Source organism: Phyllostomus discolor, chromosome 3 (genome assembly GCF_004126475.2).
Source record: "Phyllostomus discolor isolate MPI-MPIP mPhyDis1 chromosome 3, mPhyDis1.pri.v3, whole genome shotgun sequence".
Taxonomy (NCBI): Eukaryota; Metazoa; Chordata; class Mammalia; order Chiroptera; family Phyllostomidae; genus Phyllostomus; species Phyllostomus discolor.
In genome coordinates, this window is record NC_040905.2 from 88,227,269 (window position 1) to 88,251,922 (window position 24,654).

General features: G+C 35.9%; 1 protein-coding gene across 2 annotated transcripts in view; it reads left to right on the forward strand.

Annotated features, from left to right (window-relative positions):
• SLC12A2 (solute carrier family 12 member 2) overlaps positions 1-24,654 on the forward strand; it is a 90,365-nt gene that overhangs the window by 15,848 nt on the left and 49,863 nt on the right. For both annotated transcript variants that reach the window (XM_028531312.2, XM_028531320.2), the window contains exons 2-5: positions 11,003-11,122; positions 12,380-12,455; positions 12,757-12,852; positions 24,283-24,422. In XM_028531312.2, coding sequence (XP_028387113.1) covers positions 11,003-11,122; positions 12,380-12,455; positions 12,757-12,852; positions 24,283-24,422 — 432 coding nt within the window. The remainder of the gene's footprint in view (positions 1-11,002; positions 11,123-12,379; positions 12,456-12,756; positions 12,853-24,282; positions 24,423-24,654) is intronic.

Below are 24,654 nucleotides of genomic sequence, written 5' to 3' on the forward strand. Positions count from 1 at the left end.
TACTAGTGGGATCTGTGATCATCAAAGCTGCATTCTTTACACTATGTGCAACTGACTTGCCAGTGGCATAGGTGATAAATCCTTTCTCACCAGGCAGAATGGTGATACCATGTTTGTAAGTAAAGGTTATTGTTTTTGTTTTATTTTTCCAGAGGTAATCTTAAACTCTGCCAATATCAAATTATTAGAAGCTATGTAGTAGAGTCTAGATGAATGATGTTTTGCAGTATTTATTTTTATATATTTGTTTAATATCCAGTTATTTAAACTCATGGCATGGGCAATCACAATAAAAGATCACTTATTTCTTGTTTATAATAATAGCCAAAATTTACTTAGCACTTAGTCTGTTAGTATCAGGCAGTATACCAAACACTTAACACAGTTTTGCTACTCTTTTAAAGGTGTTTCTTTTTATTGTGGAATATAGCAGAGAGAAAAAAACATAAATGTATAACCTAATTAAATGACCACCACCCAGAGCTAGGAGCAGAACGCTGCTGGCACGCCTGGCAGTCCTTAGCGCGCTCTTTTCTGATCCCTCTGCCAAAGCAGCTGCTGTCAGGACTTAGGGTGATAATTTCCTTGGGCCTTTGTCCTGATTCCTCCCCCAAAATGGCTTTTACTACCTTTCTGGATTCCTGAACAACATTACAGTTGATCCTTGAATGATACAGTTTGACCTGTGCTGGTCCACTTACATATGGATATTTTTCAATAAATACTGTACATGTATTTTTTTCTTATGATTTTCTTAATATCCTTTTCTCTAATTAGTTTATTATAAGAATATAGTATATAATGCATATAACATACAAAATATGTTTTAACTGACTTAATTTATGTTGTTGCTAAGGCTTCTAGTCAGTAGTAGGCCATCAGTAGTTAAGTTTTGGGGGAGTCAAAAGTTATATGTGTATCTTCCCCTAATATCTACACCATTCAAGGGTCAACTACAGTATAGTTTGGCATGCTTTAAAATGTTATATAAATGAAATTATAACAAACATTTTTACCTTCTTTTGCTCACTGTGTGTATTTATAATTCATTCATTTTCATTGCTATTTCATTTTTATTCCATTTGTATGAGATGCTACAATTTATTTGTTCTTCATGAGAAGAAACTGTGTGTTGGGTGGACGAGGAAGGAGGAGGCTACTTTTAAGCTCAAACCTACAGGGTAAGAAGGAGCCCTGCCATGTTCATAGTATATTATAGGCAGAGGGAACAGCAAGCAGAAAAGTCCCCTGGGAGAAAATACTTTAAAACCAGTATTTCAGCAATAAAGCAATATTATTATCTAATTAAATATTTTAGTTGGAGCCCTTTTAGTAATTTTCTAAGTTAAAGGATAGGAGTTTGAGGGTGTATAAAAAACTTAAAGGAAAATTAATAGAAATAGGAAAGTGATCTATGATTAGAAAAATATAGAAATTTCACTTCTAAAACAGACTACTGTTTACCTTTAATCATATGAAATTTTACTGTGTGGTAACAAAACCACACAGGACGAATCTCAATAATTCTATGTGGGTAATTTTGTTTTTCAAGCCTTCTGAAAGGGTGTGGGTCCAGAGGTTGCAATGGTAAAGGATATTAGGGAAGAAAAAATCTAGTATGACCTAGTATAACATTTGACTAAAAGGAATTGCTGGTTGAGCAGCTAATGTGGGTTTTTAATTGGGAGGAAAAAATCTGTAGGTAATACAGAAACTGAATGATCAGCATATTTTACCTACCCTCTCTACCACAATAGCCTCCAAGTAAACTTCCACAGTTAAATACACACACAACTTTATCTAGTACACAATTTTGTACTTTAAACATTTGACATGCCTTCCCGGTGGGTTATGCATGGACACTAGTCTCCAGAGGTGATCCGATGCAGCTGTCTATAACAGTCCTGTAGGGCAGAGTGTCATAGATGCTGTGGACCCTGGAGGAATTTCTACAAAGCTGAGTTTTTAAAAAAATTCTTTCTGGTGCCATCCAATGCAGAACTTCTGTTATTATGAGGCCGTATCAGAAGCCCTTAGGTTTGGAAGCAGAGGAAGAAGGGAAAGGTGAAGCAAAGTAAAGTGAAAATAGCTGGGGAATTGGGAAGTTTGAGCATGATGATTTCCTGAGTTGGGTGATCTATCTTTAGTTCCCTTGCTCAAAGTAGATACCTAAAGTAATTTTCCTTGGCTCACTGACATGTGTAATTCTACCATTTGGAAGATTCACTGCACTGCCACATTAATAGACATATGATTTGGGGTAGGTTAACCTCTCAAAAAACTGTTTCCTCATTTGTTAGGGGAGGGAAATAGTACCTACCCCTCAAAGATGTGCCGATACAGGAAAATAGGACACGAAGCATTAGGGAAATGTCTGACACACAGTAGGCTTTCAGTAAATAGTATTTGTTATTAAAGTAAGCCAGACAGATCATGAGGGTCTCACATACTAAGAACTCTTTGTCTATTGCTTGGGAATAAGTAACTAAAACTTAGAGATGTACAACCAGATTTTATAAGAAACTCTTGAAGTCAGAAAAACTATTTCATTGTATCTTGTAATATTACTTAACAAAAAAAAATCTGGTATATGTCACAGTAAACTTGAATTAGATTGGATTCTACGTGAGGTTTCATTTCACCCCTAAATATGCAAGCCACATTATTTCCTAACCTACAGACCAGTTCTTATCCAGGATTGAATTGGGATGTTCAGTTGACATGAGGAAAAAAAAAATCACCCCTTTTCCCTGTTGTATTTTCCAAGTATTTCTGTAGTTAGAGGATTGCTAAATTGTGAGGGGATTGCTCAGAAACACATAGAAATAAAGTGTATTTAACTACTAAATAGCCTTTTCCATCGTTTTTTTATTTAATGCAAGTGCTAAATTGGGGTAGAATTTAAAATTTAATTTCTAGAAGGGATTATTATATTGGTTTTATTTTGTAATCTTCCTTAACATTGGACTTGTGATTTTTTTGGTGGTTGTAGTTACCAGACTTTTTTAGCGTTTAAATGATACAAACTGTCAGAATAATTTGAAGTTGGATAAGTTGAATGAGGGTAGATGTTTTTGTATATTTTAAAATTTCTAAATGCTCTACCATAGCTTCTACTCTGTACTTTCTTAAGTAAGCAATTATTAAATGCATTAAAACTGTGTAGCTATGTTACCCCCCCCCATTTTTTCCTGTTCATGTTGGGTTTTTTTCTGTCACTTGTATATTATTAAGGTTGATTTACTGTGTAAAAAGGTACATGAATTGTGATTGGGATCTAAATTTTATTTCCCAGATCAGAATGCTAGGCACAGTATAGTTTCCTAGTCTTTACTTGGCAGGGTTAGTCATTGTTTCACCCACACTTTATGACAGCATGAAAATGATTAGTCAATCCATAAAACTTCGTCTTAATGAAAAACTGAAATGATCTCATTTTTTTCTTTCTTTGCATTTGCTTCATCTTCAATAAGTAATCACTATTGCTTTTTATTTTGTATAAACAAATACCTTATCTTACACAATCTTCACATCAACTTTGCCAGTTACTATTATCAGTTTAAGAACCACTTTCTACTTGCAGAGGTGTCAAAAAATTTTGTTCCTCGAAACAAATAGACCTCTACACAGAAGCAGAAAGACTCACCATGGGTCCATAAAACATCAAGATTTAATACAATATATATTTCAGAGGTGTAGTGAAGGGACAGGAAGAGGATCCCTACTTGCAAGAATTGGTAAGGGCTTTGGTCCTGCCATAACATGATAGATCTGAGCTTCTCATTAGATGCCACAAGAGCAGTGTTGACTGGACACAGAGCGCTGGGTTCCAGGGAAACTGCTGTCATTGCTCTGAGAGGGTCAACTGAGTGTATAATCTTGTTCTTGTTAAAATGGCCAGGCATTGAGATGCCAGGCCACCTAAGAATAAGGTTTGTTCCTCTAATTCTTTTGAAATATATAACTATAAGTGAGTCACATTCTCACATTTCTAATGTGACACTGCATGAAATTTAAATTGGTGTATTATAATCAAGTTGTATCACACTAGAAGCCTCAGCTGTTTTATATGGCTGTTTTATTACAAATTGATCTTTGTTTAGAGAGCCTCAAGACTCCAAAGGATGGTACTAGAGGCCGAGATTATCATCTCCATTTTAGAGGTTAGGAAACTGATTTTCAGAGAGAGGCTGACTTGAAAAGAGAGTATTATTGGAAAGACACCTAACCTTTTTTTGATTGGTTAAGCATTCAATTTAATAGACGCTAGTGGGTACAATGGAAAATGCCCTGGATTATAGTTAGAAGACATATCTTTCATCTCTAGTCTCTACTATAAAAGTATCACCTCTAGAAGGGCTGGGAAGTAACTAGTATGGTGCTTGATAAAATAGAGTAGTAAGTATTTAATGAATGAGTGGAAGGATATATGAGATTGTGGTTTATGCTGAGAAACTTTTTTTTTTGCTAATTCAGAATCTGCAAATAACATCACATCAGTAATTACTTGGGACATTTTAATATATTAAATACAGTTAAGGCAATGGAATGTTTCCCTCTTCAGAGTGTCCATATTTCAGCATCCTGAAGTCTACCTGTAAACAATATTGTGGCATCCTGAAGACTTAAAGAGACACTTTGGAACAGCTTTGCTTAATTGTTCTTTAAAACAATACCAAAACAAACACTCAAACATTCCTTCCTCTTTCCAAATTAAAAAAAAAAAAACCCTGTAGCTTATTATCTTTTGCCAACTGTGGTATGAAATTGCTGAGCAAATACCCTTTTGCCCAGCCTTTGCCAGTTAAACTGTAAAAACAATAAATTCATATGAAAAATGAATAGATTGGTAATAAACATTGGCAGAAATGTGTTTTATTAGTATTTTAACCGTTATTTAGAAAGTGTACTGTTTAAATGGTCTTGATTTCTCTTTGCACAACGATAAACACCTTTATTAACTTACTGTGGAAGAAAATGTGGTCATATATGACTTGATTTTTGCATAGTCATCTTTCATGGATGTTAAGTCCTTGGCCAGCGACATTGCAGAGACCACCTGTGCTATGCTACATTGTATACTTGAGATAAAATTTTTGTGAACTGAGAAACTGGATGTTCAACGAAAGATGAAAAACTGTGATATTTTAATGTAATGTGTACTTAAAGCATTTAAGAATGAGAATCACATTGGTGTGCACTTCTGGAACTGAGAAGGATGTAATAATGTACACAGAACATAATCCTACACTATAGGTTACAGAGATAGTTAAAACAATGTCAAGGCTTTTGATTGTAAGTTTTCTAAAAACTTGAATAAGTGTTGATTTTTGTTTGTTATTTTAAAAAGAAATCTGATTTCATCATAGGTTGTCACCTGAACAGTGAAGAAAATTCTAGTGTTAGGGAAGAAACAATAGCTTGATTTTATAAGAATTTTTCACTGAAAAGTCATCATTAAATGAAGTCAGTGTGTTAATGAGCACTGTTTTCTCTTAAGTCAAGCAGAATTGAAATATGAACTTTGTTATGTAAAAGATAATTTAAATCAGTGAGTTAAACGACAAGTTAATTTTTGTATATTGGAAACAAAATTTTGTAAATAAGTTGTGCAGTAAGGAATAAATCTAAAATACATTTTATATTATAAAGAATTTTAATTATTAAGAACTTACTATCTTGTCATTCTTTTTTTGAAAGTTGAGTATCAGGAAATAAAAACTAATCAAAAAGAAATTATTTTCTTTTATTTAGAGAAAAATTGTTCAAGGTACACTGACAACTTCTAATCCCATTGGTTAAGAATTAGAGTAGTAATTGTAATGAAACATCTAAGTGGCAAAATTAATATTTACACACACGTCTGAAATTCAGAGGAGAGGTCTGATATGGAAATGAATGGGGTCATCACTTACTATTTATCACATTTAGATGGTGCCTATAGCTTCAGGTCTGGTAAGATGATAGTAGAAAGAAAATATGGAGTGAGAAAAGGAGATGGGTCTAGGACCAAGTGTTGAAGGGACTTTACTGTTTTATTTCTGGGTAGAAGAGGGTGGGAGAAAGCATGGTGTTTCAAGAAAGAGGGAGTTGTTAATGGTATCAATAGTTGTTTCAAAAGTCCAGGGAGACAGGAACTGTACATTGGATTTGGCAGCAGAGAGGTCTTTGGAGGTTTATAAAACTAGTTCAGTGTTGTGGGTGGGGTAAAGCTAGGTTGGTGTATATTGAAGAATGTTCCGAGTGGTGTTAATGATCAAGTTGAGGAGGACAGTTGAATATACAATAGAGAAGAGATTATCTGTCTACAGTGTAAAAATTCTCCTTTTCTATGCTCCCTGCAAAGAAATAATGACCATGGGGACCAGAGTTCTCTTTCATTCTTGTATTTTCTATATCCCCAGTGAAATGTTCACCTCCTCATGTTTTCTCTCTGTAAGTTTCTCTTTTCATTCTGTTTCCATAGCTTCACCCTCAGGTTTGTCATTCTGGCCCCTCTCCTAAGTTCCAGTCATGAATTTTTTAACTGCCTGGTAGAACTCTTTAATTGTCTCATGTCTCCTCAAATTTAACAGGTCCAACTGAATTAATCATTTCCTTTTCAGACTGACATAATTTACTAGTTCTCTATTTCTTTCATTAAGAAATTTTAGGCCCTGGCTGGTGTGGCTTAGTGCATTGAGCCCTGGCCTGCGACCTGAACGGTAAGGTCCCTGGTTCAATTCCCAGTCAGAGCACATGCCTGGGTTGCAGTCCAGGTCCCCAGTTGGGGGTGTGAGAGAGGCAGTGGATCGATGTTTCTCTCCCTCTTTTTCTCTGTCCCTTCCCCTCTCTAAAAAATAAATAAATAAAATTTTTAATAATATATTTTTAAAAAAGAAAAGAAATTCTAGTTCCTGAGATCTTCCTATCTGGATCCTCCATTATTTCCTATGTCTTTTCCTTATTTCCCCATTCTGCTCTCACCTGACTCACCCTCAATTCCTGCTTGGTCAGTTCGGAATCACAATGCTTGGCTGATTCAGAACCCTTTTTGAAGGGTTATTTCCTGAAATAAATCCAAATTAATTTGTCCCACCTCATTTAATATGATGTTATCCATAAAATCACTTATGTGCTATTTCTGACATTTTATCCATTATGTAAAAAACAAGTTGAAGATTTTATTTATTTATACCTTTATATCAGCATAATTTATAGTTCATAATTGTAAATGTGAAACTTTCCTGATTGTAAGGTCTTTATGCAGTTTTTTTAATGTGTAGACCAAATGCCCTACCCAACAATTTACTTACTTCTCTGAAACTGATGTATTTAAAGAAACAAAATACAGGTATCCCCTACTTTTTGAAAATTGGCTTTATGCCACATTGCTTTTATGAAAGACCTGCATTAGTACCTGGTTTTGCTAACCGAAAAAAAATCCAAAGAGAATTCTTCCACTTATGAAAAAAAACAGGCAAAAAGTGAAAATAGCATTCGGCATTTGTTTTGCAATGAGCCATTGTAGAGGCAGGGCTCAAGGGGAGTGGCACCACCAACCTGCTTCTCTGGGAAGTACATTCATCATCCTGGCATCAAGCCACCCTAAGCTTTGAACTGTCTGGGAGCATCTGTGCTTTGTCTGTTTATTATGTGTGTTTGCTAACAAGATGTGTCTTAAAGTAATTGCTTCTTCACTTTATGCCATTTCATAGTCTCTGCTTTTGGATGTGAGAGAAACCTGTATGTGTATTCTACTTTGGTTTCCTGTTACTTTAAGAAATTAATACAATTATAAACAATCTCATTGTATTTAAATATAATGAACTATAATAATGTTTTTCATATTTTTTGAAATAAAGCTATTGGAACATGATGAGGAAGATAAACTTTCATTTTATGTGGACTCATCTTTATTTTAAAATGCTATTTCATATATTATGGAGAGTCTTTGTTTTTGAATATAGTTGTTCTCAGTATAGTGGAAACTAGCATAGTTGCTAATAAATCTTCAACTTTGAAGTGGAATTCTGATAAACACCCACAACAAAAATTTTAAGATGCCTGCATACTTTTGCACTGTTAAAAAGACGCCTGTATCAATACTTAGTCTTAGGCTAAGTAGCGTGTTATATATACAGACATACATCTTTAGTTTTCTTTTAAAAGAGATGGAAAGAGAGATGTCTTTTTGTGTATATTATCCACATTATATTCTTTGGTAATACTTGGAGGTTTTGTAATAATTTTATAGCCTTCATAAGTTAACTGAACAGTACTAAATATCCTAGAATCAAACCTAAGGAACTGCTGTCTGCTTTAGAGTTAATTGAATTAAGAGGCAAACGTTTTTGTTTTGGCTTTTTATTTGAATAATTGAACAGTTAAGTCATCAGGCCCCATGAGAAATGTTTTTAATTTGGGATCCTCACTGATGCTTGACCATCTAGAACGCATCTGACAGTGGAAGTAATCAAAAGTGGGTTACTCATGTGATTGAGCTACACAGACCCCTAGTCACAATTTTCTTTTCTGTTTATACATATTTCTAATAAGTTTAATGGTTACTGGTTTCCATGTGCATACCAGAATCGAAGGGAGGGAGAGAACAATAGGCAGCACATTGATTGAAATGAGGAATGACAGTCTACTGTCTGATGTAAGAGATGAGAAAGTGACCAGAAGTAGTCATTTCAAAAAGTATTCATGACCCCAAAATTCCATTCTTAGGTGTATACCCAAGGTAAATGAAAACAAGTCCACATAAAAACTTGTAGACAGATGTTTACAGCAGCATTATTCATAATAGCCAAAATGTAGAATTGTCCCAAATGATCATCAACTGGTGGATGGAAAAACAAAATAAGGTAAATCTCATAAATCGAATATTTGGCAATAAAAAGGAGTGAAATACTGATACATACTATAGCATAGAAAAACCTTAAAAATGTTATGCTAAGTGAAAGAAGCCACACACAAAGGACTCAGAACAGCAAGTCCATAGAGACAGAAAGTTGGTAAGTGATTGCCAGGAACTGGAGGAAAGGGGACATGGCAAGTGACTGCTAATGGGTATGGAGCTTTTTGGGGGAATGATGAAAAAATTGATTGCAATGATAATTGTACAACATTGAATATTCTAAAAATCATTGACTTGTATACTTTAAATGGGTAAATTATGTGGTTTGTAAATTGTATCTTAAAGCTTTTTAAAAAATATAGCAGGTTGGGATGACTAAAAAAATTTTGTGGGAGTAGGTAGTTCTATGTATCATAAGCCTTATAGTATAGTGCAGTAATCATTGATACAGTAGGTAGTTTTGAAACTGTTTTTTGAAAGGGCAATTATTATAATTAGTTTCTCTTAGGATCTGTTTTAAATTTGTGAACTATCAAAAATGGTTAACATTAAAGTTCATTTTTAAGTTCTTAGTGATCTTTGAATTTATTTTCTATATACTTCACATAGTTGAAGTTATAGCTCTGTGTGTTAATGCAAACATAGGGGTTAGTTGAAAATTTTATTATTTTTCTCTTAACATCATTAAAAAGCCAAGGTAAAGTAATTTTCAAAAGATACATTTAATGGCATTATTGCATCTATTACAGTATTTCTTCTGTTGCTTAAAAATCTAAAATTAGCAGTAGTTAAGATATAAATTGGAATCTAAGAGCTAATTTAAGTTGATAATACTTTGAAAAAGCATATAATATGTTAAACAGAACTAAATGACCCTATGGGACTAACAGATACTGGACAGGGAAAATAAGGAAGTTTCGATGATGTTACAGATTTAGCTCTGTGGTAACAGAACTTGCTATAGTTCATTTCTATGAATATTCAGTATTAACTAGAGGGTATCAACCACTGAAAATGTTTTTCTTTAATGTACTATAGGAAATCTAGGTCTTGGTTTTCAGGATTAAGTGATAATTAATTTAGTTGGCTCATCTACATTTAAAGAATGATATTTGCAATATAGCTGGTTTTTGTTCCCTGCTCTTGAGAATATGGGTAGACGAGCAACTACAGGGATAGTATTAGAGACTTGATTCTAGGCCTAGACCATTTTCTGTCTTCCAAAACCTCTCCCTCCACCCTTCATGACCTGCTTAAGACACTGTTACTGGTTTGGAAATTTGTCATGACTTGGTTGTGTTGGGACTGAACAAAAGTTGAGAACCCTGGAGAATGAATAGAGAATAAGCCCCAGCTGGTGTGGCTCAGTGGAATGAGTGTCAGCCTGTGAACCGAAAGGTCACTCGTTGGTTCAATTCCCAGTCAGGGCACGTGCCTGGGTTGTGGGCCAGGTCCCCAGTGGGGGGCATGCGAGAAGCAACCACACATTGATGTTTCTCTCCTCTTTCTCCCTCTCTTCCCCTCTCTCTAAAAATAAAAATCTAAGAAGGAAACACTAGTTATGGAAATGTATTGTGTCAACCAGTTCATGTGTGAATCTGAGACAAATTGCAAAGGAAAAAATGAACAGCACTGAATGATTGAAACGAGTAAAGAGGAGTTGTAAGTGAATGTTGGGATACTTGGGAATATTGCTGTCATGGATTATAAAGAGAAAACTGTTCGTTGGTGGTGAAAAGAAGCTCTAAATTGTTAATGTTGAAATTTCAGATGTGGGAAAGATGCCAACTAGGTGATAAGAAGTTGTGGACTGGAGGTCTGAATTTGTCTGAATTGACTGACCTAGCTAGCCTGTACTTAGCAAACAATATTTAGTGTTTTGTTCAGACACCGCCAAAGTGTAATTAAAATTTGAAATTATTAAAATGGGTTTTCTGTCATATGATTTAAATTTTTAAAACTTAATAATTACGTTTTTTTCAATTCATTGCTTTATATTTTCCTCAGGTAAAATATTCAGAAACCATTCATTCTTGGAATTTTGTAATGTGTCCTTTTAAAACATGGCTAAGTGTATTTAGTAATGTTTGTTTTTATGAGATGATTTTAAATTTTAAATAATTCTTAAGCATTAATTCACATTTTTCGATTTATAACCAGGAACCATTTGAGGATGGCTTTGCAAATGGGGAAGAAAGTACTCCAACCAGAGACGCTGTGGTCACGTATACTGCAGAGAGTAAAGGAGTTGTCAAGTTTGGCTGGATCAAGGGTGTATTAGTATGTATATATATACTAATATTTTAGAGTTATAACATTTCTATTTATTATAAAATCTTAATAGTATATTCAAATTCTGAAGAGAAGTCTTTTTTTCTCTTTAAACTTTTTGATCTGAAAGTTAATAGAAGACAAAATTAATAAATAACTTCCTTCCGTTGTGCCTATTAATAATAATTCAGTAAAGGAACTATAGTTTAATCAAATTATACTTGATTACCTCTAAACTGTATTTTATTGCCTCATAAATTTCACATAGCGTCACCTTTCAATAGTTAAGTAGGAAGCTGTCAAATTGATGGGAGCATCAGACTCCAGAAAGCTGAGTAGGCAATAGATCTGAAATATACCTGTTTCCTTTTCTGCTACCTCATTATCTTTAGGAGACATGTCTAGAGGTTACAGGGAACAGAATAAAGAAAAAATCCTTTTCTTCAGTGTCGAGTTCATGTCAATAGACATTTTTAGGTGATAAAGGTTCAGATTTACTGCTGTTTTCCTGTGTTTGAATAGGCACTAAGGCTCTATCTGACTAGAGTAGACAGACTAAAAATGACCTCTCATTGGGATTTTGAAAGCAAGTAATTGGAGTTGTATAAACATTTAGGGGAGAAGTAGAGGGAAAATCTCAGTTGTAGTAGTGATTTTATTACCTAGTCAATAGACTGAATGTGAAGCTCCAGATATTTTAGTTTGCCTATGCTTAGATTTTAGTATTTTAGATTGTATTCTGTGTATGAGCATAGTAAACAAAAGTAAATTAGGCATTGTCTTACAAATAGTTAGGATTTTTGAAAGATATGTGAAAAATTGGCATTTTGTGTCGACAGATATGTAATATACAGTAGAAATGAAAAGGCTATTATTTTCAAAAAGCAAAAATTAAGCTTATGTGCATTGACAAAAGGAAACATGAACTACTTTTTTTAAGGACTGAAGTCTAGCTTTCTTGTTCAGTTGCTTCTGGTGCTTCAGATAACTGTGATGGATGTGTGTATGGACATATATACCCAGTCACATATTACATTATACATTTAGTTGCATTAGCACACATTTAAGCTAATTTAAACTAAGAGGTTCTCATTTACCTCTTTTAAAAAACTGTTAAAGGAAAGGTTGGGGTAAGAGTTATATTTAAAATGACTTCCTATAGATTTAAATGTAGTTATCCTACTTTTGGCTAGTATAGAATTTGTGCTGTATTATGTACTTGATCACTTTTTTTCATTTGTGACTCAGCCTCTCTTCCTTTTCCAGGTACGTTGTATGTTAAACATTTGGGGTGTGATGCTCTTTATTAGATTATCATGGATTGTAGGTCAAGCTGGAATAGGTAAGTGAAGTTACCTACTGCTTGACTCATTTAAAGATGAATGAACAGAAGTAGCGTGGTGCACGTCTGGGCTCTGAACTTTACCAAATATAAGTAGTTGGAATCATTCTAAGCTTTGATCTCCCTTCTACAAGATTGGTGTCTTAATATTACCTTTTTCATAATTCTGATTTTATATTTCTAAAATGGGATAAAAATAAGGTAATTATTTTGAAATTTAGTATACTTGGACTAACCAGTTCTAAATATGGCACGTTTAAATAAGAGTAAAATTCTCAGTCTTGTCTCTTCTTCTCTAAAGGTCTGTCAGTCCTTGTCATAATGATGGCCACTGTTGTGACAACCATCACAGGATTGTCTACTTCAGCAATAGCTACGAATGGATTTGTACGAGGAGGTAAATTCAGTCTTTTCATATCATTGTCATCAGATTACTGTTACTAAAAAAAAATGAGATTTAAATCTTATTTTTTTACCTTTAAAAAGCAATATATCAGTCTATATAGATAAGAAAGTTACTACTAAACACTTTCAAGCTAGTATATTTGAATGTAAAAATTTATATTGACCCATTCATATACAACATATGTGCTTTAAGTTATTTAGGGTGCTCTCTATATTTGGTAGCAAGAATGGAGCTTCTCACTAGGTTTCTTCTTCACTGGGCTGCATGTTGGCCTCCTCCCAGGTTTCAGCCCTTGGATCAATAGAGCTTGAGGATCATTCTGTATTTGGTCTGTATTGTACAAATGTAACCTCATTCCTTCACATTGAGGGAAACTTAGGCACAGTTCTTTCTCCATTATCTAACAACTATTGTGGGTTATCTCTGGGACCCTGAATTCATAGCCTCAACTATAGCTGTCTTCTGTGGGTGCCTGAGGCCTCTTTCATTGGAATTCACAAGATCTGCCTAGTTAAGCTTTTACCCTCTCAGGAAGAGTACCCAGGAGACTAAGAGAATGGCCCTGGGACCCCTGAGAACAAGAAGAAAAGAATTCCATTTTCCAAACAAAAACTCATCACTCAGCTAGAGAAAGAAGAAGAAATATGTACCAGCTTCTACAAAGTCATCATATCAGATCACCTGAGAAAAATATCAACCTGTTCCATCTGCCTCAACTATTTTTCAGACCTATACTGGACATTATATACACACAATTTCTGATTTGTAGTTTTCTTGGGTAGAGAGAGACCCAGATTGAGACCCATTTCCCCCCATTCTCTCAGAGGATTCAGATCACTGTGGTCCTGGGGGAAGCTGGTAGCTTAAATCCATATGATTGTGACTATGCTGGACGTGATTACCGTTTGTTGAAGTTTCATGTGTGCATGAAGCCTGGATTGAACAACATTGGGGCATAAGATGTGGATGTGTCCAAAGACTTATCAGACAAGACTAAAAGTTGCTTTTTGACTTCTTGTGTACTAGGTGCCTTAGGTGCCCCATGCTTCATTTCTTTCTGCTACTATCAGGGAATGGAGTGGAAGGAGAAAGGGAATGGGGGACAGGGTGTTCGAAGGAGTCAGGAAATCGTCAGAGAATTTCTCCTTATCTTCAGCTCTTTGAATCAAGGTTGTGAGCCTCAAGGGGGGAGTGGGGCATGAAGCCACCGGCAACACGAACCCCAGGCCATTCTCCATGTGAATCCAAACTTATGGGGGGTATAGATTTTCCTGCACTGTGGTTAAAAACCTATTTCATCTTTCAATACTACCAGTAGTTTTCACATATATTCACAAATATATCTGTCTCAGAGACTGTCTTGTCTTCTGTCCTGGGACACTAAGGATGTATGAGAATGTGGAGTGCATAATGATGTATCCCAACTAATTACTGTATATGTTGCAGTTTTGCCCAAGTTCCCTCAAAATGATAGAATCAGCTCACAAAGGAAGAAACTACAGGGAAAATTCCGTTGCCTCATGCAGTTCTGAATTCTTATTACCAGATATTCATACACATGAGAAGGGAAATACATTTGTTGAAATAATGAAACCTAAACAGGAAAAATTGAAAGGCTTTAATTTAAAGAAATAGCTAAAGACTTTGAAGATTTGCTAGATGGCTTTCATTATCACTTGTCAGTAGTGACTTTGGACACCTGGCTGATTCTTTACAGAATATAAATGAGTTGCATCATCTACACTGAATACTTCTTGGAGATTGTTTCAGTGAATATAAGCCCCTTCTGTCTCCTCTGTTAGGTGCCTCATGGAGTTGGAGACCCCTAACAGGATTTATTGGTTTCCTGAGAAAACAGTATTTTCCACATGGGAGAAAGTAAATGCAGGCATTAAGCTGATGAGATTACATTGCATCCTGTATTCACAATTCTAAATTGAAAGTAACGGATCAGTAATGACCCATAGATTTTATCGCAAAAGTATATATTGCTTCACTCTGTCCACAGAAATCACCTGTAACAAATAATCAGCCCAGTAGCACTGAGCACCCCTAGTGCCCACATTGTATATTTCTATTCAAAGGAACCAGGGGACCTTGAAGAAAAGGTTGATTCCAGATCTGGCCAAGAAATGTGCTAGAGGAGTTGAGACATCCTTTCACATCAGAAAGTAGGGAAGGAAACAAAGGCTAATAATTTTATGTCCAAAGGACCCAGGAGCTGACTTGAAGAAGCTAATACGGACTGAAGTTTTCACAGTTTGAACAGCAATACTATTATTACTAATAATGACTGATTTGGATGAAAACATATACAATCCATGAGCTCACAGATATCACACACACAAAAAAATCTGTGTTTACCTTTGGGACATGCTAGGGAATGCTATGAAATTGGTAAAGATGAAGAATCTAATGTTTAACAAAGCTTTTCTGAATGAAAGTTTCCTTCCTTGGACTCAATGTAACCAAGAAATTAATAAAAGATTTTTACAATTTTGATAATATACTTAATATGAGAAGAAGGAAAGAGAATTAGAATATTACAACTTTGTAAACCCTTTGCCCAGTAAGAGTACCTGTGAAGTATCGTTTTCCCACAAGTTGAATCTGAATTGCATCATACCTGCAGCTCCAGGAATCATTTTATATAATACGCATATAGGGGAGAGAGGAACTTACTAAATGACACCATAGGAGGACAACAGCAAATTCCAGACTGGGAATCTCCCTGGAACAAGAAGATTTTATTCAACAAAATTTTCCAAGGAGCAAAAGATATGTAGGGTGTTATGGTTGAAAACAAACTTTAAGAAATTCAGTGTATGTATATGTGTGACTTTGTTCACTGTTCTTAACAATAAACTACCTGCAGATTCAGTAGGGTGGGACCAAGAATTGGATCTCCTCTAGCTCAACCACTGAGGACTTGACTGGATTGCTTCCCTTGAAAGGGTTGCATAGAGGACAGTGACAGAGCCAGAACGATGCTGAGGATCAGGGTGCCAAAGGCTTCCATAGGAGAAATGGAGGGATGCTGTAGGAATAGTGATGTCTGGAGACCCATGACAGGATTTATTTTGGTTTCCTGAGACCCATCTTAATTTCCTATGAACTGAAAGTTGTTGATAAGGGAATTAAGGGGAAATAAATATTTTACCTAGAATTTTGCTTACCTGTTGGAGTTGCTCTGGTTAGTAATTTCAATTTGAAGAGCCCCTTTTAAACTTGTGCAGTTACCTTATAGAAAGAACTATTTTGAGGTAGGACTTGATAGTTTAATTTTGTATATCTTGATTCTTAACTGAATTATAAAGTCTGTGTTTTGTTAATATTGAGTAATATTTTATTCTTATTTGGTAAGGTATGTGTTTCCAGCCCTCTGGAAGTTGTGAAGTGTGAACTTGTCCTAGTGTTGTGTGCTTTTTGCCACAGGAGAGATTTAATATTAGCTGGTAACCTTAAATTGCCTTTAAAAAAGTACTTTTCAGAGATAAAACAGATACCAGTCTGGAAAAGTGTAGGCTGATTCAGTCCCCCTCACTCCCCGATTCCCCCATTCAGTCTTAGCTGCCACATTTAGACAGAGAGGACAAGGACCCCTTCTTCCCCCTTGCACCTGCAATGGAAGTAGTTTTTAAATCTATGAACTGCTTGTAAACATGTCATAATGTCCAGTTATGAATGTTCAGTGTTTCTGAAAAAAAGGTAAAAACTCAGCAAATAAAAAAATGTTTAGTTTCAGGCTTGATTAGATTTTAATAATAATTTTGGGGGGCACTGTTTAAAGTTACTAGCAGCAGGTTAGTGAATCATCCCCTCAGTTCTCAGTCACCACAGAAGAAGAATAGCAGTGACAAGTAACTGACCTCACACCTTACCTTCACCTCTGGCATAGTCCCTGCCCTAGTAGACACAGTTATGTTCTACAGGCTATTGCCCAGAGCTCTCTCCTGTTCAGCAAGTCCTATCAATCTTCTTGAGAATTTGGGTTTTACAGAATTTAGTTGGGCTATGTGCAACAGGTTCTGCAACTTAGATGGTCCTGGCCAGCAGCCACTTTTGCTTAGATCTGCATTTCCTAGATTCACACACCAGAGTTCTCCCATCCTCAATTGTTACCTGTGATATGACCCACTTGTGAAATAGAGGGCAACCACAGGCAGCTTTTTATAAGATGGAAGTGAAAATTCTGGTCTTTAAATCATACTGTGTTATATGAACTGAGCAATAGAAGAGAAAAAGTTCCTCAACTACTTTTTGTTTTGGAGCATTATGTTAAAAGCAGAAGTCAGTACACTTTCTAATAAAAACTCAGGCTATGTAAAATTTTAGACAGGTAGTTTTGAGAATATAAATATAAACCTTCATATTCTGTGACTAAGTTAAAGTGTTAAGTTCCTTGTATTTCAATCAGTCAACAAATAACTAAACAATGTGTGATAGGGTTTGTAACAAAGAAAATCAGACAAGATCCTGTTTTCTTGTAGTTTATGTACCTCATTGCTGGGCATGAGACCCTGGTCTTGACTGTTAGTGTATTTACTGTACTATAAATACATTGCTGTATTTAATGCAACATTGCTGTTGGTCTCATAATTTGTGTGGGTGATAACACAAAAATGGAATAATTTATACTCATTTTTCAACAAAAGTAAATTTTATGCAGATTATACTGGTTAATCTTTTTAAAATATCTGAAATATGTCAGAATTATTTCTATATACTTACATCTTTTTCTTTTCTCTGAAATAATGGAAGACCTCTTCACTTTTGTAAGATAAAGCCAAACATTGGAAGTGAAAAGCTAACATTTTACACGTTATGGCAGAAAATTGCTTTCTATATTGGTATAGTCAGATTACCATCGACTGTCAGATTTTTTGTTTAGTCTGTATGTTACCTGCACCAATAGAAATGCCCACCTTCTAATGTTGTAATTGTTCTCTTTCCCCTTTGCACAAATACCAGTTGCCTTTGTCACCTAGTTGGAGCCCTGTTTGGGATGCTGCCTCAGTCCATGCTTCCTGAATAGCTATTCTTATTAATCTCAATAAACGTCCAGTTACCTCTCCACTTTGAAAGTGAGCATTTTATTTTTAGGTTAACAAGTCCCTTATATAACTTTATTAATTCCTATCATCACCAAGCAAGGAGTTGTAGGTTAGAATTCAGCTCCAAAGTTCTTCCCTTTCATTGCTAATTTCTTTGAAATTGTAGCTTTTCAGATCAAAGAAATGTTTGAAGAAACTGGGCTTAATTAAATATAACATGTTTTCAATTCAGTAAAATACTACTTATATGCCTTAAGAAGCTCAGATGTAAATCTGGCAGATCATTGTAAATAATTTTTGAAACATTTCAATTTTGTCAATCTTTAATGATTAAAATTATTTTAACTTAGTTCTCCAAAGAGTCTGCTGCAGAATTAGAGCTGTATGTTTGCTTTTATTTACTTATTTTTTATTAAGTTTCTTGGGGTAACATTGGTTAATAAACAACAAATTTCAAGTGTAAACAATTCTATAATCAGATGTATATTGTATTGTGTGTTCACCACCCCAGGTTATATGTCTCTGCTTTCAAACTTTAACTTATTCAGGTGATTGGTCACAATGATAATGTCGTAGTACCCAATTCTGATCTGAAGATTCCATGTTTATTACTTTGCCTCTACCTATTTGACTTAATAATGGCAATAGAATAGAGGAAATTTGCCAAACATTAACAGGCAAACAGACTTCTTATTGTGTATTTGTAAGGCAGGGTGTTAGAATGTAGTTCCTAGAACAATAACCAAAACATATATGGTCTGTTTTTTCATTCCCTTAATGGTGTCATTTGAAGAACAGTATTATTACATCTAATTTATCACTTTTTTTCTTTTTTGGGTTATGCTTTTGGTGTCGTATTTAATAAATATTGCCTAACCAAAGATCCCAAAGATTTTCTCCCAGAACTGTTATAACTAGGTTTTCAGTTACATCTATCATCACTTTTAGTTGATGCTTGTGTATGGTACAAAATAGGAATCAGTGTTCATATAGATGTCCAGTTACTCCAGCACTATTTGTTGAAAACATTATCCCTTTTGTAGAAAAAAATTAATGGACCCTAATTACCCAAAGCCATCTATAGATTCAGTGCAATTCAAGCTAGTCAGAGAAAGACAAATACTCTATGACCTCACTTATAGATGGAATCTAAAGAACAAAATAAACTGACAAAATATTTGAAATAGGCATGGACACAGGGAACAGACTGACAGCTGTCAGAGGGGAGAGGCGCGGGGGGACCAGATGAAAGAAGGTGAAGGGATTACGCAAAAAAACACATTCAGGGTCCAGCAGAAGTAATGCCTGCTTGAGTGTGGTTGGTAGGGTAATGATATGGGTGTAGTAATTTATAGTTTTAATTAGAACATTATCTGAAATGTCATATGTGTGCTTGAGTGTGGTATTGTTATATTAGAGAGTTGCATGCTTATGATTTTGTAATAAAGGACATTATTTGTGCTAGATTATTTACATATAAATATACAAAAACATAATATATGTAATATATAAGTATAAATATATAAATATACATAAATATAAATATATATGCTGTATACGTGTGTGTTATATGTAACATAAAGATGCAGACAACGAGGTGGTGATAACCAGAGGGAAAGGGGGTTGTGGGGTAGGTTGAGGTGGTCAAAGTGGAGAAACTAGGGACAGAAGGAGACTTTGCTTGGGGTGACAGATGCACAATTCAGTGTGCGGATGTTTTTTTGAGTTGTACACTTGAAACCTATATGGTTTTGCTAATCAATGTCCCCCAATAAATTCAGTAAAAAAAAATAAAACATCTCAAGTTAGATGATACAAATAAAAAAATCCCTATGGCATTTTTCACAGAAATAGAAAATACTATTCTGAAATAAATAAGGAACCACAAAAGACTCTGAATAGCCAAAGCAGTCTTGAGAAAGGAAAAAGCTGGAGCCATTGTACTTCCTGATTTCAGACTGCATGGGCACCTAATATATGACAAGGTTACCAGGAATACTCAACGAGAAACGGATAGTTCGCTCAGTAAAGGGTGTTAGGAGAACTGGATATTCACATGTAAAAGAATGAAACTGGATCCCTTTCTTATACCACTCATCAAAATCAACTCAAAAAGCATTAAGGACTTAAACGTAAGACCTGAAACCATAACATTTCTAGAAGAAAATACAAGGGAAAAGCTCCTTGCTGGTGGTGTTGGCAGTGATTTTTATTTTTTTTGATATGACACCAAAAGCACCAGAAAAAAAGCAAAAATTAACAAATGGGGACTACATCAGACTAAAAAGCTTCTGCAGTGTGGTGATTGCTGTGGGGAGTGGGGTATAAGGGAAGTAAATGGTAATGGAGAAAAGATATAGTGAAGATTAAATTAAAAAAAAAAAGACATGGGTTGGACCATCTGAGACTCAGAACTTCCTGACTTAGTGAATAAAATGATTTATGTATTTGTGCTGCTGAGAGTCACAAAAATAAAATAGATAGATAAGATTAACTCCATAAAGGAAAACAAAAACAAACAAGAAAACCTTAAAAGTTTCTGCATAGCAAAAGAAACAAAGTGAAAAGACAAGAATGGCAGAAGACCTGAAGAGACATTTTCCCAAAGATGACAGCAAGTTCATGAAAAGGTGTTGAACATGACTAATCATCAGGGAGATGCAAACCAATACCACAGTGAGTTATGAGTTATCACCTCATACCTGTTAGAATGGCATTATCAAAAAGACTAGATAATAAAAGTTGGTGAGGATGTGGAGAAAATTGAACCCTTGTGCATTGTTGGAAGTATAAATTGATACAGCCACTCTGGATATCAGTGTGGAGGTACCTCAAAAAATACAACTACTACATGATCCAGCACTCCTACTTCTAGGTATTTGAAGGAAATGAAATTATTATTTGGGAGAGGTGTTTGCATCTCTGTGTTCATTATGTTCATTGCAGCATTATTCATAATAGCCAAGACATGGAAACAACCTGAGTGTTCACTGATGGGTGAGTGAAGAAAATGTGATGTATATGTGTATACACACACAGAGAAGACTATTACTCAGCCATCAAAAAGAAGGAGATCTTGCCACTTGCAACAACGTAGATGAACCTTGAGGGTATTATGCTAAGTGAAATAAGTTAGAGAAAGAAAAATTCTGTATAATCTCATTTATATATGGAATCTAAAAAAGTTTAACTCATGGCAACAGTAGAAAAGTGGTTACCAGGAGTTGTGGGGTGAGAGAAGTGATGAGATGTTGGTCAAAGTGTACAGACTTCCACTTATAAGAAGAGTAAATTCTGGGAATCAAATATGTAGCATAAAGGCTATAGTAAAACATACTGTTGTATACTTCAAAGTTAAGAGAATAGATCTCAAGTATTCCTACCATAACAACAATAAAAAATGATAATTGTGTGAGGAGAAGGGTGTGTTAAATAGCCTTATTTTGAATGTATATGTGTATCAAATCATCACATTGTACAAAATGTTATATGTCAATTATGTATTAATAAAGCTGGGGGGAATATTAATTGACCTTGCATGTGTGACTCTGTTCCTGGAATCTATTCTAGTCCAGTATCTATAGATTATCTTTAATCCATTGCCTCACTATCTTGGTACTGTAGCTTTAGTAATTCATGAAACTGGGTAGTATGAATCTTTTAACTTTATTTTTCAAAATTGCTTTGGCTATTCTAGTACTTTTTAAAAAAATATATTTTATTAATTATGCTAGTACAGTTGTCCCATTTTTCCTCCCTTCACTCACCTCCACCCTGTACACCCTCTCCCACCCACATTCCCCCCCTGTAGTTCATATCTATGTGTCATAAGTTCTTTAGCTTCTACATTTCCCATACTATCCTTGCCTTCCCCCTGTCTATTTTCCACCTACCATTTATGCTACTTATTCTCCATACCTTTTCCCCCTCTCTCCTCCTCCCACTCCCCTGTTGGTAACCCTCCATGTGATCTCCATTTCTGTGGTTCTGTTCCTGTTCTAGTTGTTTGCTTAGTTTCTTTTGGTTTTGTTTTAGGTTTGGTTGTTAATAATTGTGAATTTGCTGTCATTTTACTATACTGTTTTTTTTTTTATCTTCCTTTTCTTAGATAAGTCCCTTTAACATTTCATAAAATAAGGGCTTGGTGATGATGAACTCCTTTAACTTTACCTTATCTGAGAAGCACTTTATCTGCCCTTCCATTCTAAATGAAAGCTTTGCTGGATAGAGCAATCTTGGATGTAGGTCCTTGCCTTTCATGACTTGGAATATTTCTTTCCAGCCCCTTCTTGCCTGTAAGGTCTCTTTTGAGAAATCAGTTGACAGTCTGGTGGGAACTCCTTTGTAGGTTACTGTCTCCTTATCTCCTGCTGCTTCTAGGAGTCTCTCCTTCATTTTTACCTTGGCTAATGTAATTATGATGTACCTTGTGTTCCTTCTTGGGTCCAACTTCTTTGGGACTCTCTAAGCTTTCTGGACTTCCTGGAAGTCCATTTCCTTTGCCAGAATGGGGAAGTTCTCTTTTATTATTTGTTCCAATAGCTTTTCCACTTGTTGCTGTTCCTCTTCTCCTGGTACCCCTATAATTCGGATGTTGGAACGTTTAAAGATGTCCTGGAGGTTCCTAAGCTTCTCTTCATTTTTTTTTTGAATTATTTCTCTATTCTTTTCTGTTTGATTGTTTCTTTCTTCATTTTGGTCCACTCTATTATTTTGAGTCCCAGTTTCCTTCCTATCACTATTGGTTCCCTGTGCATTTTCCTTCATTTCTCTTATTGTAGCCTGCATTTGTTCATCTAATTTGCACCCAAAAGCAACCAATTCTGTGAGCTTCCTGATCACCAGTGTTTTGAACTGTGCATCTGATAGCTTGGCTATCTCTTGGTCACTTAAAAGGATGGGTGCTGGGGCTTTGATTTGTTCTTCTGTTTGAGCTCACTCGCTCTCTCTCTCTCTCTCTCTCTCTCTCTCTCTCTCTTTGTCTCTGTCTTTTTTTTTTTTTTGGTCTGGTCCAGCCTGTTACAGTAAGGGGCAGAGCCTTAGGTGTTCACCAGGACGGGCACCCCAGTTGCTGGGTTGTGACGTTGTATGTGGGGACGGGGTCGAGAGGGAACAATGGCGCTTGCTCCATTCTCTGTGGGACCTCAGTGTCTTCTGCTGCTTCCCCCGAGCAAACTGGGCCCCTCTGGTGCCAATTCCTATGTGGGTGGGCTTGTGCACACCATGGGACCCTCCAAGGACCTCTCCTGTGAGGTTAGGTGTCTCTCCGTGCACCTCAACTCCCACAGGTGTCCTCAGTCAGCCTCCCAAGGCTCTATTTCCCAGCGCTGGGATCCTGGGTTGTGCGCACTGCCTTGATTTACAATTACCGCCTTACTGGGTCTGCTGGTTGCCACCCCTTGGCCAGGGTCTGCCAGCTGCCACTTGCGCAACCAGGGTCCACTCGCTGTCGTCTTGCACGCCCTGGATGCCTTACGTGCCCGGTCCCAACTCTCTCTCCTCTCCGCCCCAAGACCCTCGCCTGGCTTCCTGACTCCGCACCTCCTACTGGTCTGGATGAACAGGTCTATTTCAACTTCTTGGTTGTCCGACTTCCATTCAGATCAATTTTCTGTCAGTTCTGGATGTTATTCTGTTTCTAAATTGTTGTTGTCCCTATCTTGGTTACACATGGAGGCACAGTGCATGCACCTATGATGCCTCCATCTTGGCAGGGGGTCCTAGTACTTCTTCATATAGTACCTTTTCATGTAAATTTTAGAATCACCTTGTTGATTTCTTTGAAGTATCCTGGTAGGATTTTGATTGAAATTGTGTTGAATCTAGAGATCAGTTTGGAGAGAATAAACATCTTAACTATTGTCTTCCATTCTATAAACATGGTATATCTATTTCGTTCTTTGGGGGCTTTAAGTTGTCAGTACAAAGGTCTTGCAAATAATTTTTAGGTTTAGACTTAAGTATTTCCTGTCTTTGAGTGTATTATAGGTTACTTTTTAAAATTTCAGTTTCTAGTTGTTCATTGCTAGTATGTGGGAAAATGGTAGATTTTTAAATATTTACCTTGTAATATATTTGTATTAGTATTTTCCAGAGAAACAACCAATAGGGTGTGTGTGTGTGTGTGTGTGTGTGTGTGTAGATTTATTTAAAGGAATTGATTCCCATGATTATGGAGGCTGAGAAGTCCAAAACCTACAGAGTGGGCTTGCAGGTCTGTAGACCCAGAGAGGAGCTGATGATGTAGTCAAGCATGAAGGTTGTCTGCTGCAGAATTTCCTCTTCCTTGAAGGAGGTCTGTCTTTGTTCTGGACATTCGAAATACTAACTTGAGTACTGTCATCCCCCCCCGCCTTTTTTTTTTTAGGAGGAGCATATTATTTAATATCTAGAAGTCTAGGGCCAGAATTTGGTGGTGCAATTGGCCTAATCTTCGCCTTTGCCAATGCTGTTGCAGTTGCTATGTATGTAGTTGGATTTGCAGAAACTGTGGTGGAGTTGCTTAAGGTAATTCACCTTTTTTCTAGTCATTTGTTTCCCCCATCTTTACTGAGGGCTTATGTGCCACTCAACATATATGTGCTAGGAAAGCAGTGATGAACGCAAAACTCATCCTTCGAGAACTTCAGTGTGTTAGGTAGACGAAGAAGAAAATCTTAGAATGTCAGAAGTGGGTAACTGTAGGAGACCTTGGCAACACAAAGAGGGAGTAGATCACTTAACTTGCCATCCATAAATG